Source organism: Cinclus cinclus, chromosome 6 (genome assembly GCF_963662255.1).
Source record: "Cinclus cinclus chromosome 6, bCinCin1.1, whole genome shotgun sequence".
Lineage (NCBI taxonomy): Eukaryota > Metazoa > Chordata > Aves > Passeriformes > Cinclidae > Cinclus > Cinclus cinclus.
Window position 1 is genome coordinate 37,593,043 of NC_085051.1, and position 20,647 is coordinate 37,613,689.

At 40.9% G+C, this 20,647-nt stretch overlaps 1 protein-coding gene across 1 annotated transcript in view; it reads right to left on the reverse strand.

Annotated features, from left to right (window-relative positions):
- Positions 1-20,647, reverse strand: part of LOC134045564 (uncharacterized) — a 51,399-nt gene that overhangs the window by 14,112 nt on the left and 16,640 nt on the right. The window contains exons 7-10 of the mRNA XM_062495386.1: positions 18,520-18,626; positions 17,050-17,140; positions 15,761-15,890; positions 8,277-8,416 (exon numbers count right to left, since the gene is read on the reverse strand). Coding sequence (XP_062351370.1) covers positions 15,774-15,890; positions 17,050-17,140; positions 18,520-18,626 — 315 coding nt within the window. The 3' untranslated portion in view covers positions 8,277-8,416; positions 15,761-15,773. The remainder of the gene's footprint in view (positions 1-8,276; positions 8,417-15,760; positions 15,891-17,049; positions 17,141-18,519; positions 18,627-20,647) is intronic.

Consider the following 20,647-nt stretch of genomic DNA (forward strand, 5'->3'; position numbering starts at 1 on the left):
AAATACCAAGAATTAATAAATGTACATTTTCTTAAAAGTCTTTGCTGAACCAGTACAAAACTATGTGAGCATTAACAAGGAAATAATTCCAATTTTTCAAGATGCTATTGAAATTATCATGAATTTCTGAATATACACATCAATCAAAACAACCAGCCAAAAAAATGAAGGTTTTGGGAAAGATCAGACCTTTATTTGACAATATACTGCACGGAAATGCTTAGAACTCCCTGAAATGGATGTAAAAGATTTGCTGTGAACAGCTCGCTCTGCTTTTAAGAAGTACAAGACACAAAGAGTATTCCCAAAAAAATCACCATGTGTTTCACAGCCCCTGGAGAACACCAAAAAAAGACTTTAGAAATGTTTGTCCAGAGAGAACACATAGTTTCTATCAGCTTTAGCAAACCTTGTAATAGTCTCATTGTATTATTTTAAAGATTATTTAAGAAATTTAATCTATAATAGTAGTTTACAGTACAGTCATTCCTGAGTAAAAATTACTAATTTCTTGCTGCTGTTCATATACTTTTGTTAATTGGAGAATGGTGATCAGAGAGAATGTCAGAAATATTTTTTTTGTCTTTTGCTTTTCTTAGCCCTCTTTCCTCCTTTGGGTAAAAGAGTAGTGGTAACATTTAATTCTCTGTCCTCATTACTCCATGAAATTATTATTTTGTGTTTGATTATCTTTCAGTCCAGTTTGTACCTCACTCATGACACAAGGCTGGTAGGAGCATTCTGCCAGAAGGCAAAGGAAAAAAAAGCAGTAGAAGGACTATCTAAGTGAAAATGTTTGAAAGTCAAAGGGAGGGCACGTTTAACTTCACAAAAGAAAATTCTGGTTTCTGTTGCAATGTTGGTTACACAATCACATAAGGTTTTATTTTTAAAAGCAAGTAAAAAAATTATAGTGCATCAGCTCCTTGACTGGTGTAAATCAAGATGGTTTTATTGACTTTGATGGAGCTATGTCGATTTATACCAGATGAGGATTTGGCCTACTGTAAGGAGATATTTTTATTTCTCTTCTCACTCTATCAGTTAAGGAAAGGGTAATAATCAGCAAGCTGGAAGCAATTATGTGTGTGTGAGGAGGGGGTAGTTTCATAATAGCTAACTTGATATTATTTCCTGTAAAATGCATCAGGAAAATAAAGCCAGGATCCTGCTGACCAGTTTGTTTTGTAAAGAAATGTTTGTTTAAATCTGTTTATAATAATTTGTCAAATTATGGGCAGACTCGGCTGAAGCACTTGCCTTCCACTGACACCAGAGGCAGCAGTTCTGGAGCTGATCAGGGCACCAAGTGGCACCCATGAGGGAAGACCCAGGCAAAATTTGGCTTTCACTTGTATCTGCATAAATCTGGAATAATTCTACCAAAATCAGGGGAAATATTTGCTGTTTACAAGTTTGCCTAAAAGCAAAATTTGGCACCGTCTTCAAGTGAGCGTTTATAAGCTGTTTCTGGCAACAAATAAAGACGGGGGAGGGGAAGATTATTCATTGCAGATGCTTTGTAAGATTACCAGAGGCTTTCTGGTGACAATAAAGTCTACTAACATAGTCACTTTTGGAAAATGCTTTTGAAAATGCAGTTTTAGGGAGTTTCCTGTTATCCCTTAATTCTTAGATCGTTTCATGGTGGTAAAAAAATACTAACCAAGACCTCAAGTGAAATTACTTAAATTGTTCTCCTTACCATGGCAGATGAGTCCCAACCTGCAATACCAAGTGGACTAAAGCAATTCATGGGAAGCCAAGATTTCTAAGAAACCATCTTGGATGAAAGCAATTCATAAGGTGCAGTTGCAGCCACACATTGAAAAGGGAGCTGAATACAAAATAATCACAACTAAATTGAAAGATTTATGAATTTATTTTTAAGTTAAAAAGCAGATTATTCTAAAGTACCAACATTAGCACTATAAACACTAAAGTATTTCGACCAGCTTTTGCAATATAGCTCATTCATCTGATCTGTTTGCTCTCAGGAATGATTTAATTTTTTGTAATATTTTTTGTAATGGTCTAACTGAAGAATATGAATAGAGTGACTTCCTGCCCTGTAGGGTGAACATAGTTTTACTAGGCTAATGGTGCTTTTAGCACTATAGCTTATACCCATATAATTACCTCTTTCTGAACTGATCTACAGGTCAATGAATCCCAAAACCAGCAGGCAGGTGAACCCTTAAGCAAGAGCAGACAACTCATAAAAGAGTGGTAAATATGCAGTTGAGAAATTACTGTGCACAAATGCAGTTCTTGCCCCAGCTCGGGAGAGCCCCGAGGAGCTGTGCAGCCCTTCTTCCCTGCACTGGCCCTCTCCAGCCCTCCCTGCTGTGTGTCCCTGGGAAAGGTCAGGTAGCCTATTAATCAGGCTCTGGACTTTGATTTGAAGCATCTATACTTCCACCATTTCCTGAATCCTTTTGAAGCAAGGAAGAAGCAGCAAATTTCCAGAGAAAGTTTGCTTTTTTTGGGATTTTTTTTGAATAGCTTAAATGCAACCGCCTTAAAATAAAAAAAAGATAAGGCATCATTTCAGCTAGGGCAGGTGATGGCATTCTGATATTGAATTTAAATCCACTTTCCTGTAGTGTATATGTAACTTTACATATAAAGAGCTGGCTGGTTTATTTTGTGTATTTCTGCAATGCACTTTCATCTTTTTCAGTTTTCTTACTCACTTTTTCAGCTATGCATGGAAATTCATGGGGTGTTTTTTCCCAATAAGTTTCAAATGTATGCAATGTTCTACACTGAAAAAGACAACTGCAAGGTCATTATCATCTTTTCTAGTGAGAACATAGAATAGAAAAATAAATGCACTAATGTAATCAGCAGCTACATTGATTGACTGAATTTTTACAATTATGTCTGTGTACATAGGGGCAGGTTATGTGTATGAAAGAATTATTATATTTTTTGTAAGTGCATGCACTCAGTTGTTTTTACTATTTAATATATTTGCACAAAATATAACTGCTTACAGACATGTAATACTGCACTGCTTACAGTATTCCTAGAGTCAATACCACAAAATCAATTCACACTAGGAATAATTTAAAAGGATGAGAAAACTTTGATTATTTTTCTGCTTAGGTTTCAGATCTTTACAGAAAAAAAAATGAGAAAGATGAAAAGATCTCTTTCAAACCTGGTGTATGCTGTAAAGATGATGTCCCAGCTAATTTTGACATGGACAGAGGTTATGACTGAAGTCAGGAATACAGAGAAGATTAAATTCTAAACCATGACCCTGTTTTCATGGAAACATATTCAGGAAACAAAATAGAATAACATACCTAAACCAAAGCATTTCTAAGTAAGGCATCTATCAAATTTTTCCATGAGTTATAGGCAGTTTACAATGTATTGTGATGGTCAGATTGCTGCATTTTAGTATTGGTCAGCTTTCAGGGTAAGAGTGGTCCAAAGCCTGAAGATGAATTTCAGAAATAAGCTGAACTGTAGCCAGGAAAAAGGTTCATATCACAGTAGTAACAGGTTTATATGTGTCAGCCAACTTGAGAAAAGACTAAAAGAGGTGATCATTAAATCTAGTGAAACTTGGATGTATGAATGAATTTGAGTTTGGTGTTAAACTACACAGAGGGTCAGGTACTACATCAATATCTAATCCTGTGCATACTACTGCAGTTGGTGCTTAGTGTAGCAGAATTTCAGGCTGTAAGCACAAGTTCTCATAGGGAATATCTGTGGGATGCGCTGCATCCCTGTTTCGTCCTGATCAGGGACCAAGGTAATCCTGTCACCAGGCAGAACGTCTGCTCAGAGTTCTCTAAAAGCCACCTCTTGGGGTCCTGCAGGAGCCATTGCTAATCACTTGAAGCTTTGTTCACTTGCTGTTACCCAGACACAGGAGAGAAATGACCCAAGTACCAGCTGAAGCCCCTAGCCAGGGAGGACTTGGGTAAAAACTGATAAAAGTACCAGATTTCCCTTCCAAGTGCCCAAGTGCTCTAGCCTGATCTGAGAAGAAATATTAATCATATCTTTACTGTCTAAAACATAGAAATAGAGTTCAGTTTTTTTGAGGGTGTTTTTTCACTGCTTAGTTGGGTTTGGTTCTTTTTTTTTTTTTTTTTTTTTAAAGACATGTAATTAACTGGTTTACCAGTTAGAAATCTTTGCAAGCAAGAGGCATCCACTTCTTTTCAGTCATCATGCTCCTATGGTACCCATGAATACCAATTCATAGGTATTATGAAGAGTGGAACAAATAGGGCTGGAAGGGATCTCGGAAGGTCATCTATTCAAACACAGGTTGAAAGAGCAAAAATCAAATTGCTGAAATATTTTGCCTCATATTTTCAATTGCTAGTGTGCAGCCTGCATCTGACTCTACTACAAGGTTTTACAAAAAGAATTAGTGTGGGACTTAGGAGTTCCTTGGGAAGAAACACAAACAGAAGCAGAAGTAACAGAATGACTACCAAAAAGCTTTTGCTCAGTTTGACCTCCAACTGAGTATCAGTTTAGGAGAACTTTTAATTAAAAAATTTAATTTGATTAGTCTGGTTAGTCCTGAAATCTAAGAAACTAGTGTCAAGGCCCACAGAACCTGAGACCAACTACAGTCTAAATACCAGCCTGGAATTTTTTAATTACTACATATAAAAGTATTGGGGGAAAACTGTCATGATTCAGAATTCAGAAACCACATCCTCCCTATTTTCTGGCCATCCCACTCAGCCTCTGAGAGGGAGTATTCAGAGTGGAGCAAGTGAAGGCAGATAACCACATCCCCAATCTGCTGTCATCCCCAGACAGCAGAATTTCCGATGATTCGCCTTCTGCTTACTAAAGACAAGTGATGAAATCAAAGAGGGTGTAAGTAACCTCACTTGTGAACAGGTGCCTTCACTATAATTACTTGTAGCTGGCCTTTTGCCAACAGGCAAAATTTCAATTATCTTTTTAGCAAATTTCTACCATGTCTCCACTTAGAAAACTCAAGATGAATCAGCTAAAATGTGTACAATTTAAGACATCGTAAACTCTACATAGATCCTCTCATTCAAGAGCAAAGGGTTTGCAAAACTCTAACAGATCTCCCCTTCTTGAGGTATCATAGCCACAAAATATTAGTCTCTTTTGTCAGGTAGCAGAGCAGGATTCAAGCATTTATGAGGGGTATTCTCATTTACAGCTTGGTGTTTTTGCACAAGTCCACAATTACTATTGGCTTAAGACAAAACCCTGGGCTGCGAACAGGAAAGAATGAGGTGTGTTACCCATCTTGTTCCACTCTGCAGGGAAGAGCAGCAAGTTGGTTATGCTAATGCACTGAACGGCTTGGCTAGATTCGGCAGAGGTGCCTATCCAAGTTTTTGGTTCATTATGAGCAGATCCTTCTAAGTAGCATCAAACTGAAGCTGCTTGATTTATACTGGAAACCTCCATCTTGGGACTGAATGCATTTTAAAGGCCCTGACAGATGGGCTCTGCCAAACTGAACAGCAGCAATCTGTAATGTCTGCTGTGCCCTCTCCCAGTGCCGTCTGTCCCAGCAGCAGGGGAAACAAGAGCAGATGCTGGAAAGGGCAATTTCTCCACAGGGTCTGGCCGGTGGACTGTACGGGCTGAGGCAGGAAGCCCCTGCTTTGGCCACTGCTAGTGCAAGGACCCAGGCAGTGAGGTGGGGGAGATGGGAGGAAGACAATGTGTAGCCATCACTGCTAAACCTGACAAGGTTCCACCAGGATGTCTCACACTTAGCTAATTTGCCAAAACCTGCTGCAGCTGCCTCATGTGGCACCTTCTTCACATGCATAATAATTTGACCACAGCCAAAGTTTTTGCTTAAAGCAAAGAATAGGAGAGTGCTGGTGCAGTGCAGGAGAGCAGAATGTGTTTTAAAGCTCTTTCACAGCTTTGATCTGAGACCTTTTGGGCTCCAGTTAAACCCATTTTTCCCTGCCAGCAGCAATTCTCAGGAACACAAAGAAGGGCCCTGTCTCCTCCCTCTCCTCCCTCTTGCAACACTCACACCCTTTGTGTCTGGGCTTACCTGTCAAATTTCGTGTATCTCTGTGTCTAGCACATATGCAAATTAAGCAATCTGTATCTAATATACATTGTTATAAATATGGCTTCTGAAAAAAACTACTGATGGGGTGGTTAAAAGTGTTAGGCTGAGCCTTGGTTTTGCAGGGAGAGCTCCTTCAAAGACCAGGGTCTGAGTGCAGTGGAGATGGGAAAGAGCCTTCTTGACAGCCAGTCTGGAAAGCCTTTCTGTGGAAAACACAGATCAGGTGCACTCATTGGTTCTTATGGGTCTCTTCCAGCTCAGGATCTTCTCTGGCCAATGAGCATTGCAGTGGAAGACCAGAACTTTACAGAGGACTGTTCCCCATGGAAGGAGGAGTGTTAACTGCTATCTCATGCAATATACTCATTAGATGTTGCCAGTCCTCTACTGGCTCCTTGCTCCCTCTTCCCCCTAATACACCTCTTCCTCTTCACTGGATGCCCAGTGCTCCAAAACTGTCCTGGGAATGGGCAACACACAAAGGGAAAGGGAAGGCTGCCCATCAGCTGTGCCCCAGCTCCCAGGGACAGGTACGTAGACTCCTTGCCTGGAGCATTCTTCCCCTAATTCTTTCAGAACAAGCCCTCCTGCTCCTGTTTTCTCCTATTTTTTCCTTCTTGCCTTGCCCCTTTCCCACCTCACAGCAAGACTCAGAGCATCCAGGTGAACCAGTTTGGGCAGAAAGACATCCCAGTCTGTTGACCTCTGTACTCCAACTTCCCTCACCAAGGGGTGAGGTAATTGGATAGCTCATGTACATTTCTGAAAACATTGTAGGAAGAGTAAAGGAAACATGATTGGGAGAGGTGAGATGGTTCTGCAGGAGAGAAAACAGTCCAGGTCATGCCAGAAACAAAGTGGGAATTTATGGGGAGAAGTCCTCACTGACTTAGCAAACCCAATGGCAGCACCAACAGAGAGATGGCTGCTCAGGGCTGTGAGTGATGTAAAGGCTTTGGCTGTGGTGCAGTGCTAAACAGGACTTAGCACTAGGCTCAGGTCATTACTGGGTCTGGAGGCTTTACCTCCTCTCTGGGGCACTGAGCAGTGTATGACTGCTTTTCCCACCAGGCAGCCACCAGGCTGCTCTGGTGATGCTGAGAAGTCTGAAGCTTGTTTCTCCTGTGCTGTGATGACAGCAGTAAGGTGAGCCCATTCCCATGTGCTGGAAATACTTGTTTTGGAGCCTAGATATCCCTGACAGTTAATTTAGGCTGTGAGCAGGGACATCATCCACACACACAGCAAGTTTGTCTTCTCTCTTCTATGCCAAGGTCCTTCATTACTATTAAGGCCTGCAGGGGAAGGGTCAGTATTAGTTTCTGACCAGCTCTGTCTTCTCCACTCCCTCTATGCCATTTGCAGCCACTTGCAGGAAAGATGAAGGAATAATCCCAAGTCTTGATACCATAACACTGTAGCTAGAAGACAGTAAAATAAAATAAATCCTTATTACTACAAGGCCATTAGCTCTGAGTTGAATGGTCTGCTTCAAAGTCTCAGTGGAATACCTCTTTCTAGCTACTAAATACTCATCCCTATTATCTGCGAGAACTAAACCATATGTACAGTTATGATTAAATGTGGGTGCTGCAACTAACTTCTGTTAATTCAGAGCATGACTATCAACTCAAAACAGTAAGTGGTAAGAACATCCTTCTGTTACTAGAATTTCAGGGTGGCATCAACTGTTTTGCATGCAAAGTTTGGGTGAAAAAAATGAGCAGGAAAGAAAACCCCACTGAACAAAACGAAACACAAAAACAAGAAATAAAACCAAACACAAAAACAAGACACAAAACCGAGAAGAAAAACATTAATGCAGTGTTGGATTTTATATCATACATGTACTGTAAAAGAGGATCAGTTTGAAAGGGATTGGGAAATTTCACAGACACCATCTTGTTATCCATGTAAGTAAAGCCAGACCTAATTATCAGGTTGTGCTCAGCCATGTTGCTCCTGTTAGCAAAGCCCTCCCAGAAAGTGAACAAAACCAAATAATTTTAGGGTTCCTCTTACCTGCAGAAAAATCTGAGGATGGAAAGGAAGAAAATAGTAGCCTTAAGAGGTATTTTAGCCTTCTAGACATTAGCTAGTAGTAAAGACCCTGGGACTGCTAAGCAGCTCACATTTGCCTATTCTGCAAGTTGAAGTATTATTTAATTGGAGCAAGCAAAGTAACACAGATAATGCAGAAATTCAAAGGTACCTTAAATCCATTTTTGTACTTTCTCTTTCAGCCCATATCGTTGGCTGTAGCTCAGGGTCTGAACATCTGTGCATAAATTGGTTTAAAGATCCATCTTCAGAAGCCTCGATGCTCAGAGTTGAAGGTGGAGATGATGAGAACTGGAGGAAATTCAGTGAAGTCTTGCACACATGGAGTTACAACAGCAGGCAGCCAAACCATCCCCACTCCTCTTAAATTTAATCTAACAATTCCCATGCTCAGGACCATCTAATGGGTCATGATGGCTCTTCTAAAGGGAAGATGGTTAAATTGTGTCAGCTTTGTACTGCAGAGATACTTCACTCTGTTACCTGATGGGAAGGGATGAGACACTTGCAGCAATCTCATTTGCTGGTGCCAGGCTAAGGTACCAGGTCTCCCATTTTCATGCATGCCCGAGGCACTGGTTCCAGGGCAGCAGTACTGCAAGCCTCACTGCAGAGACACCACCATTTGAGTCAAGGCTAGAACACAGAACACAGGCTAAAAACCTCTGGGCATGAGCTGAGGCTCCTCTCCAAAGCTGTCACTCATCAGGAAGCATTCAGCAAGAGCCAGGGGAGTCAGAGTTAGAAAGCAACCCTCTAAGAGACGCAGAACATAACAAAGCTGGCAGCAGCCATGGACAGGCCAAGAGGCAGGATCATACCAGTGGACAGGAAGAACTGAAAAGGGAAGAGTTAGGACCATGCAGCAGCAGCATGAAGTGGCCTGAAAGCTGGATCTGGGAGCAGAAGATGCTGTACTCGGAGTCTGCGTGGAAAAAAAAGCTATAGCTGAAAGGTAGCTCCCCAGCTATATTCCCCAGCTGAGTGTGTGCAAATAAAATGGCAGAATACCACTAGAAGCTGGTATTAACACCATCACAGCTAAATGTCAGAAGCAGTCTAGAGAGGGAATTTCAGTCTGCAAAATGCATAGCTGTGAAATCCATCGACAAAACTGATGTCTGCTTCTATTAGTACCACAACAGCAGTTTGACCTAAATAGTAATTTCTGTTTGGCATTGAAAGACAAACAGGAATAAGGTCCAAAATATGACTCATTAAAAATAAAAAAAGGCCAACAACATGTACTGTTCTCCACAAACAGCCCCTTCCCGAAAGAGGGCCAAAAGCTGTACAAATCTTACTGCCACTTCAGGATTTTTGGCTGACACCTTGATGACACTGAAGTAGAGAGTCAGTCCATGACACAGAGATTTTAAATAGACAGTGGTAGTCCTTACTAATTTCAGTAAGTGCATTAAGAAATACAGGCTCATAGTATTGCAACACCACATGTTGTACTCACACATGTGGTAGTTTTGACTATAAAATCCTTGAATGCTTGGCAACCCTCTCATTGCCTGGATTGCTGTGACCCCCTCATTGTCTGGCTCTGGTTTGGATTTTTTTGCTGATGACCTTTTGGGTTATTACCCCAGCAAGAATGGAGAGCTGACAATGACCTACCAGTCACTGGTCCAGTCTTTCTAACATACACAAGTGGGAAAGAATCAGTAGAAATGCCCAGAATGCTCCTGTGTAGACTTCTGAGACTGAGTCCCCTAACGCATATATGCAACACAGTAGTTCAAGATTACTTGAGCTTACTAGCTCATAATAGTTTTTCCTAATTGCCACAGCTCCTAACTGAAATGTACTTACTATTCAAAATGCTTTCAAAATTAAAAAGCTGATGTGCTTGTTTACATCCTCAGCACGCACACCTTATACAGGACTGAAAGAAAACATGCAGGCATCTGGGATCTCTAGTAGAGAATACTGCTCCTCAGCATCCAACCCCAGTTAGTTGGCAAGCGCTTCTGCAACATCATGCTTACTCTCATTTTAAGAAGCTAAGCCTGATATTTTGTTAATTTTCTGTTTAGCCTAGTATTAAAATTAGGAGTTTTTCCTTCATTCACTTCTTTGTTCAAGCAGTTGGAAGCAAGCAGCTCCACCCAAATTCTTCATTACACCAGTGCCCTTAAAATGTTTATCTGTGTGTCAGCTTGGTGCTTGTATTCTAGTGTCTTAAATTGTTTTGCCAGGAAGCCATCAGTGATGTTCTGTTCCCCTCCCTTACTCCCCCCCAGTAAACTGTGTACTGTTTATCTTCTTAATGTCATTTTTAAAATTGAGATTATTGACTTTAACAGCTATATATTCTCATGCTCCCAATTTTAAGTCCCTAAAAATACTGACCACAAAAAGTGTACTCAGCAATCCTACAGCAGACCATGTGCATGCAATTACCTCATTTACACAATCACAATAACCACACAAAATTCAATGCCCCATCTGAAAGGTAGGAAATATTATATCCTTTTTTCTACCTTTGTCTGCATACATAGCTGACTCTCGAGGATAAGCAGAATCTCATTATGTTGGTGGATATATACACATATAAACAATACATATGCTCACACAATACTTCAGATAACTGGGGCCTGAATTCTGTTGGGTCTGCTAGAAGCTCTGGTAAATTATTGTACTTCAAATTTTGGCATGAAATCTCTTGCCAAGTTTGCCCATCCTTGCTATTTCCAGCCCAGGCTGACATTTTTGGCTGGCTGTCTTCCCTGCTTGGGTAAACCTGGGGAAGTACAGCTGAGCAAAGATGCAGAACCTCCCCTCTCCCCCATCTGCCCCATAGATGTTTGGTGGGGCTTGAGCCAGGTGATGGAAAGTCAGCCCTCATGGCCATTTTCACAGAGAGAGCGGCAGATCAGGAGAACCTGGACCTCTGATGCACCCTGTGATGAAGAATGAAAACTGTTTTTCCCTCCTTCTGTCCCACCAAGTGGAAGGAGAGGAGTCTCCAGAGAAGCGTGAATGCAAAAATCCCCAAGCTAGGGTCTCTAGGCAAAGTAGTACCACAACTGCAGGAGGAGCTGAGACATCACACAGATCTTGCAGCAGAAAAAAAAGGGAGAAAGCAAAAGCTAAGTACAAAAGACTTACAATTAGTAGTGAACTTCTGGGTTTAGGGTTTTAATATCTCTTTGTTGGATGGGGAATGACTTCAGCATGTGTTGGTGTAGAGAACTCCTACATTACAAGCTACAAGGGACTCTGGAGGTGATTAGTTCTAAGCCTTCAAGCATACTGTTACCTCGTTCCTGTTGGAAAAGGCTCACCCCTAGGGCGACACAAACATGTCAATTTTTTAAGACATACAAGCTGCACTGGGTTTCTGCACAGGAATTTACAAAACATATGCACTTAAGCATGATGTTCTACCTCTCTTCCTCCCGCAAAAACTGTGCCATATTTATCTGCTCTCAAATAATGAATGAGTGGAGGTATAGACATTTCCAGGAGCATTTAATGTTCATTTGTTGGAAAAGCAGCACTGCCTTCTTCTCCCACTTATTTCTACAAATACAACCCCCTCTACTGCAGAGGGCTTGTTCAAGCCCAAGAGCCTATGAGAGGCCATTTGTTAAAATGCTGGCAAAGAGTACTGGCATTGTGCATGTCAACTCCTGCTTTACCAAGGGTGGGCAGGGGACAGCCGGAGCCTGAGGCTGCTGTGAGGTCTCAGAGATGAGATGGAGCAGGGTCTGCTCTTTTCACTGGAGTCCCCACGAGGAATTCCTGGAGAGTACAAAGCAGCCCCTTAAAAATGTTTACGTCACTATTCCAGCCTGCAGCAAACCCTAGAAGTTGCTCAGCTGAAGTAACCAGTCACATTTTCTGTTATTGTCTTCCAGTAACAGAGAAAACGTGCAGGCTGCAGCCACACTCAGGCGCAGCTCCTGCTGCACCATAGGCTGGTCCTGGCACTGGCAGCAGGGAGAGAAAAGACAGCTGAGAAGAGACAAGAGACAGGAGAAACCTAGGAAAGAGAGGAGGATACAAATGGCGAGGAATGAAGGAGCTGGATTTGGGTTTTTTCAAGCTTGTTCCCCTGTCAAGTTTTCCCAAGCATGGGTCATTAACCCCTTCCAGTACTGAGTATTGTGAAAAAAGGCACATAGAAAATGACACACCTTTGAGAGATAGGCTTTTCTCACTAGGCATTTGGTGATTTTTTGAAAACAAAGTCTCAAGTAAAGGTATTTGCCACGTTTCCTGTCTGCAACATGAATCTATCATTCTTATAGCTTGACCTTTTTTTGTGCTAGTACAGTGGATCCAGAATCTTTGGGTTTTTTTCTTCTTTTACTACTACAGAGTGCTTCTTTTACTACTACTACTACTACTAGCTCTTGATGGGTTCAAATTTCAGATAGCTCTTTCTGCAGAAATCAGGGTACTGCATGGGAAGTTATGCTATTGGGGGAATAGGAGAGCTGCTTTCCATGTGTGACAGGAACTCCTGGTGATTATAAGCCCTGCAGATGTGCATCTCCCTCAATAATTTTTTTCTAATTCAGCCTACAAAAGTGAAATTTTGTGATTTACAAGCTGTTCATGACCACAGTGTACTGCTGCTATAGCTGGGGTTGGGACCTCTGTCAGGCCATAGAGAGCTGTGTTTCAGGCAGTCGCAGCACACACCAGCTGTGCAGCCCCAGAGCTGTGTGTGGCAGTGAGCAGCTCCCGCTGGCAGTTCGTGGCAGCCATTGTGACATCTCCAGCAGCTGTCACAGGGCTGTCCTGCATGCAGGCCCAAAAATCTGGGTGCAGATTCTCCCCTCTCCCTTCCTCCCAACACCAGGGGCCATCTAACAGCAAGGGCAGTGTAAAAACTGAGGGCACTAGGAAACAATTGCTTATGTATTTTCAACACTGTACGATGGTTATCTGTGCCTCCTTTTCAATGCTGTCAGGTGAAGGAAAGAGCCAGAAAGTATCTCAGAGAGGTACTGGTATTATCTTTGCCTTTCAGTCTTTTAAATTAGGTCACTTTACAAAGAAGAGCTCTGACGTTTAACATTTTTTACATGACAACCTCAAAGCAGTTGATACTCCATTAATTCACAACCTTGCTCTGATTTTGGATTTGTTGTTCTCATTTTCACTGTAGACACTAAGGAAGAGAAAAGTTCAATCACTGGCCAAATACCATGCAATTCAGCAGTAGCAGAACTAAGAACGAGGACTCAACATGCTGAATATACTCTGGCAGCTTCCTCAAGCTGAACAAGCAAAACCCTGAGGCAATACACACACTCTTGGGAGGATTTCAGCTGACATCTGAGGCCTTCTGAGCATGCACAGGGAGGACTGATTTGCCCCCTTTTACACGAGGTTGTGCAAACCACATCACACTTCACCTTTGCTTCCCTTGTGTGTGGGAATGTGTAACAGGACTGAAAGGGGCCAGCTGGAAAAGAGACAATTACTACCTTCTTTCAAACACTAGTTGTTTCAAGCTCTTCAGCTCATATCCTTAAGAATGGCCCTATGATCTCTGGCCCTATGAAGTCAAGCTAGGAAGAGGCTTCTAAAAGACAGAGGAGTTATATCTCTTAGTATCAGTTTAATAAAACCAAACTGAACTACCACCACCGCTTCTCAGTGAACATATCAATGTGAAGGTTTAAACTGATGACCCATCAAGAGTGGGAGAGGAAAACACACATTTCAGCAGCTTGAACTCACCTCTTGAGTTTCTCCTGACTTCTAAAAAGGACAGGGGGAGCTTCCCTTTTGCACCCTCTGTTGCATATGAGCTCCAGATGCGTGCATGCTATTTTCAGAGTCAGAGGATACAGATGTCATTAAATATGATGGTAATCTGCTCCAGTCTATTGAAATTTTTTTAATCTGAGATCAACACCCAAAAAAAGAGTATTTGAAGACTCAGCATGAAGAGGGGAAACAACTGCAATGAAAGTTGTAGTTCCCATATTACCAAAACAAGGTGCAAGGCACAGATCATACCCAGTATCATGAGCCCTGACTATTGATTCAGGAGATCTTGCAGGACCTCTGGAAAAAGTAAAAAACATTCTAACATGGTGTTTTCTTCTCACAAGTAGCTTTTTATGACCCATTCAGTCTTCCTTTTACAGCAGCCTATTTATACACTCCAATTCAGTCACAGCTTCCACTGTACTGATTACTACAGGGCTCATTTCCTCATTCTGAACTGCACATTCATTTCTTTTCTTCATTTTTATTCTCTCCTTATTAGATTTTGCCTTGCATTACCCCTCCACCCTGCTGCTTAGCCTCTCCTAGGCTTCTTTTCTAGGGGTACTTGTCTCACTGGCAACAAGTAACCAATAAAATAAATGTTTTACAAAAAGCTTTCCATCTTTTTTCATTTTTAAATGCATGAAGAATAGGTTTAACACAGTATTTGAGCAGCGGTTCAGTATCACTCAAGTTAAAACATACTCTTCCACTCTGAACAGGCTATGAAAGTAAGACTTCTTAAAACTCACTATCCCTTCCTCTACAATCCCATTTATGTATTGTGTTGGTGAGTGTCTACAGCCATGGATCCTTTTTGCTTACAGCACATATTATCAAAGTCACTGACCTGTACATCATTTGAAGTCTGAAGTCCAATGTAATGTTTTCCAATCTACACTAGACATAAGTTGTGCAGCAAACTTTTAAACAATGCTCCTAAATTCAAAACACACTTAATCCAAAACTCCTGAAGTTAATATTTTTGTACTTGGGTTTGTTAATGTTTGCTAAAACCCAAAACATTCTTCAGATGACTCAAAGTTTTACATCCTTAGAATGTAAAATCTAAATATAAATGTGGTGGGCGTATGTGGATCTTTTCTCTCTGAGGAGGCTCTGTTACGAATTTCCACTGTTTTACGCCACCACCAAGCCTCTGCTAAGCCGTGACACCTGTTCAGAATTTTCAGCTTCTTAACCCCTTATTACACTTCCTACCATCCACAGCAGAAGTGCAGGAAAGGAGTTCCATCATCCCGGACTTGCTGTATTAATTCTCCATGGCTCCTCGGTGTTCTTCAGTATTTTATATTAATACCCAACCTAAGGACAACTAACTAAACGGAGGAACTTACCTCCCTCATAACATATGCCAGTAGATAGTCTGGTTATCAAGCAGACCCTGGAAAGAAAACTTACAAATTCCATAGGAGGAACACCATAGGTAATACTGTTAATAAATATTATTACTGATAATAATAAATGGTTTATCCCAAAATGAAACAGCACTACAGCTTTTATGTAACATTACGCTAAATGCATTCTTATAATTCACATTAATAAGATTCACTATTCTTAGGTTTGATATATTTAGCAAACATTGGCAATGCACATACAGTGCTACAGACCAAAAGTTCTTTTAGCATTACTACGCAGATGCTCTCTTTAACATTTCTGCAAAAAATAAACCATGAGGATATCTCCTAGTTAAAAGTCAAAATACCCTATTGAGACAAAATACTTCCATAAGAAAACCTGTTTCAAAAGTCTCTTTATCATTAAAAACCAAATATATGACTCAAATTAACCACAATATGAATTTTGACCTGATTTATTAACACAAATCAATCCAAATTCATTTTACGCCCAAAATATATATAAGGATACTAGTAAACTTTTCCTAGAGAATCTTGTATAAATGTATCTGTTCGAGCGCTTCTCTGTCAACATCCTTTTCCATACACACATCATAGTTTAGCTGCACCTCTTCGACCCATTGACTGAGCTGTACATCTGTCTGAAACAATGAAAGCAGATCCTTAAATCAACACCATGTTAAGCAACAGCAGCAGTTTCAAGGTTAAGTAGTTTCAACATTAAGAAGGCAAGACATAGTATGAGAAATTAATCATTCCAAATTATATGGCAACAATAAATTAATTTCTGGAAGAGACATTTTAACTCAAATAGGAGATAATAAAGGGAACTTTAAAAATTATCTCAGTCAGTAGTCTAGATATTTTGTTAGCATATTACAACCTCCTTTCTTTATGCATTTCTATAGGCCTCAAGCATCCTGATCAGAGGGTGACATTCTGACAGATCTGCTGAGGGACCAGAACAGTATCATGGAAGAATCACAGGTATTTTCTTGTATTACACCCAGAGAGTACTGAAGGCTACAAAGGGCTTCTCAGCTGCTCTGTCACCACAGCCTGCTCCAAGAGAAGTTCAAATGACACCACTGCTACTGTTGGGGTGAGGATCTACTTCACCCATCAGCATACAGGCAACAAGTGATTCAGTTTCTCTATAACTGCTGTTGTGAGCAAGTCACTTTATACATAACCTTGCCATGTCTTATCAGTATTTTGTTTCCTAACTAAAGCTAGGCCATATAATTTGACTAGGTATCACACACATGATCTACCAATGACTGATGGCAGAACGGACAGAGTGGCCCATCAGCAGCACTTCCTACTAAGGGAACAGCACAGAGCATTCAGAATCTTTGAAAGATGCACTGTCTTTGTGTTTGCTTCCAACTGTAATTTGAAGCTATGTAACTGATTCAAGATGCCTGATGGTAGTCACTTGGCTACTTGGGAGACCACATCTCTCACTAATCTGTGAGATTAGTGAATCTAGAATCTCACTAATCACTTCCAAAAGCTCATATTGCCATATTAATACACATCTTAACACAATGATTCATGCAGCCTAGTGATACAGGCTGGGATTTTCCCTTTCACATGAGGACAATCAAAGTACAGGAAGATGTGTTGGTGGTCAACTTCAAAACAGAATCCAGAGTCTTCCACCTGTCAATCTCTGCACAAAATTATATGTATCCTTCCTTAGAGCAATACTAGTTGAAGCAGATAACTTCAACTACAGAAATTCCACTTTGACAGCAAATAACAGTGTGCCAGCTAAAACAGGCTGAGGGAACTTACCTTGAGCTTTGAAAGTGATTCCTCAAGACTTGGAACTGTCACTAATAAGGACCCTCCTTTCCTTACATTACGAACAATAAACTCCCAAGCTCTGAAACATATTTAAAGGTAGGTGACCAGGTTTTTTGGGAAAAAACACCCATATTTGATATACAATGAATCTAACACTTGCAGTTTATTAGCCAGAGGTAGACAAAGCTTAAAGACTTGCAATACATGTTTATCAATCATTATTAATATCTAAGCAAATGTATTTGCAGGAATAAAACCAAGCTTTGTATTAAAAACACAGGGAATATATGATCTTACAATGTTAGATTTTGTAACTTTGTAATTCTCATACATACATGCATATCATTTGGTTGTCAAGACTTTCACTTTGAACAAGGATTAAATATTGACACATGATACATTTTCAATTTTTAGGTTTGAAGAAAATCCAGTCCTGAAGTACAGTCCTTTATTAAGCTTCACAACAAGCTGCTCATTACACACATACTTCGTGTACAGTCGTGACAAAGTATTTCTCTTAAGACATTAGTAATCAGAATATTTAAATATAGCCCCCAGCATTCCTTTTTTTTTTGTTTTTCAAGTAAGATCATTTCTCACAGCATGGCAATTCAGACTAAAATGAATTTAATTTCCAGCATTCTTCAAATGTCATTTGTCTTCATGCTACTAATGCAACACTAAACCACTATCCCCAAGTTATGACAGAATCAAATGAATTCTCAGTCATGTGCCTGAAAACATACCTCCTGGCATTTTGAAACACCCACTATCCTTCACCCATCCACTCTGTGCCTCTCTGATTGGTATTATCACCTGGTATCCAGGGCAGCAGGGCAAGCCTTAGCTGAAGCTGCTACAGAATGTCAGACTTGGCTGGGACCAAGTGGAGTCACAGGTACTCCTTTCTGACTGCCCATTCTAAAGTTTGGATGATCAAGTTATTTACATTTTAAATGGATACTGTTGGATTAGCAAACGCTCATCTGTGAGTGTCTTGTAACTGAAAGAGAACTTTAGCCACATGTTTTTTGCTACCACATCCTTGTGAATACCTGTTAGAAATATCATTCATAACCATGCTTTGTAGTCTGTATATATTAAAGCTCTGACATCTACAAGTCAGTGATCCATCTTACTTCTGAAGATTAAGCCTTATGCTGATACAGTAATTTCAGATTCTTTAGCAGCAAGATACTATTTTAACACATCAGTGCAAGGATTCAAGCCAAGATTTGGGTAAACAAAGCAGCAGTGTTTAGTGGGTTTAACAATCAACAACTCTCAGAACACCTTAGCAGTTAAGTATAACAATTAAAAGTAGGCAGTATGAAACAATTTCCTTACATAAATTATGTATGTGCCTTCAAAAAGCACAACCTTAAGGTTTTCCATAATTCACAAGATTACACTCATATTGCCAAAGAAATAGATAACTTGTTTGGACACTGAGCTTACCTGGCCTGTTCCTGTCTGTCAAGAAAATATTCAAAGACATTATTCATTACAACAACATCAGCCTTCTGCAGAAGTGAGGGCTGAGTACAGATGTCTGCATGAACCACCTGAAGGAGAAAAATTTCCCAAGGCATAAATTAAGAGATGAATACAGCCTTTGAGAAGTCATGAAGCCTGTCAGCCTAATACAGCACCTGCTACCACCCTTTTGAACCAGTCATAAAAACAGGTATTTCACTGGCTTCAGAGTAGATAAAACTATCATACACAACCATAGTAACATTTCAAAAATGAAATAAAAATCAGATTTAACTCTTCTAATTAAAATACTCAATCCATTATGCTAAGTAAAATAAAGTACATCCGAATTTTGGTTTAGAACTGTGTGCCATAAAAGAGGAGATGATATATGTTATGGCTGTCACATTTCACTTTCCTATATTTTATCACAAATGTCCAGTGATTTCAGGAAAGAAGTTAAGCTAGTTGAAGCTATTTTGAGGATATTAAAAGGCATCTCACAGGGTCAGTAGGTTACCGAAGGACTATAGCTAGATAAGAGACTACACAACCAGATTTGACATATGAATTCTCACAATGCATATTGGGACTGGGAATGCTGGAAAGGCAGGATGCACAGTAGCACTGGAGGATCCTACTAAACAACTGCCTCTCCAGTCAGCACAGGAGGAGCTGTTTTGATTTCATCTATCTGCACCTATATGATATTAGCACATCATGCCATTTTTCAAAACAAGTGAGACAGGAGAATATGGATTCTCATTAACACTCTGATGTGTTTGATTTCCTCTTAAAGGCAGAGAAATCAATCAGTCTGACTCAATGATCCACATGGGTCCTTTTCAGCTCAGGATATGCTATTATTCTGCATCCCAAATCTGAAGAGAAACGTAAATGGGAATATCTTTTGAAGGGATAAGTAGTAGTCAGCACAGATTCACTAAAGTTAAGTCATGCTTAACCAATCTGATTGACTTCTGTGATGAACCAGCTACCTGGACGGATGAGGGGAGGTCAGTGGATTTTGTCTACTTTGATTTCTGTAGGGATTCTGACAGTGTTTCTCACAACACCCTCACAGGCAAACTGAGGGTGTGAGGGCTGGATGAGTGGACAGTGAGGACTGAGAATTGACTGAATGGCAGATCCCAGAGGATCATACACAGTGGCACAGGGTCCAGCTGGAGGTCTGTCACTACTGCTGTCCCCCGAGGCTCGATACAATACTGGGTCCAGTATTGTGTCACGTATCCATGAATGACCTGGATGAAGGGGAGATGCCTCCTCAGGAAGTTCACTGATGACAGGAAGCTGGGAGGTGTGGCTGATACACGGAGGGATGGGCAGAGAGAAACCTTCTGAAATTCACCAAAGGCAAATGCAGGGTCCTGCACCTGGGGAGGAACAACCCCAGGCACAGGACAGGATACTGTGGAGACCCAGAAAGGCATTCCCAATTAAGGAAAATGGGAGGTCTCCAGCCCTGTGTCCTCTCCCTGTCCATCAGCCTTTTGGTCACTCCCACCCTGTTTCCTTGTTGGCCCTTTGCCCTAACCCCACCCTTGTGACACCCCCATCTCCCCTCTAATCGGTCTCTGAGGCTTCTTAACCTGGACCCTCTCAGCCCCTTTGGCTTTTGTTCTTTGAACCATGGACAGAGCACACCTGTGGCTAAAATAAACATCTCTGTGAAACCCCTGCAAAGGCCCTTCCTGCTTCTTTACTTGCTATCACCCCAAACAACAAACAGATGCAACAGGATACTAATGGCAGTCCTAAGATTTTAAATCACAATTCAGAAAGCTGCTTAAACTACTGGAAAACTCTGAATGGATGTTGATGTTTCCTTGACTTGAATGATACTTAAGACTTGACCTAAAATGACTGCATTTACAGAGTAGGTGACTGCACTGATCAAAGTGACCTAAGCACCTCATTCTCCCCAAACAAATCCTCATTCCTCTTGGGGAATTTGGGACCCCATAAGCACATGTGGCTGCACAGTGAGCCGACCCAGGTACCGCTCCAGACAAAACCCCAATATTGCTGGGTTTGGTTTCAGCTGAACCAGTTCTCTGATCTGCTTGGCTGTATGCCAGTACAACAC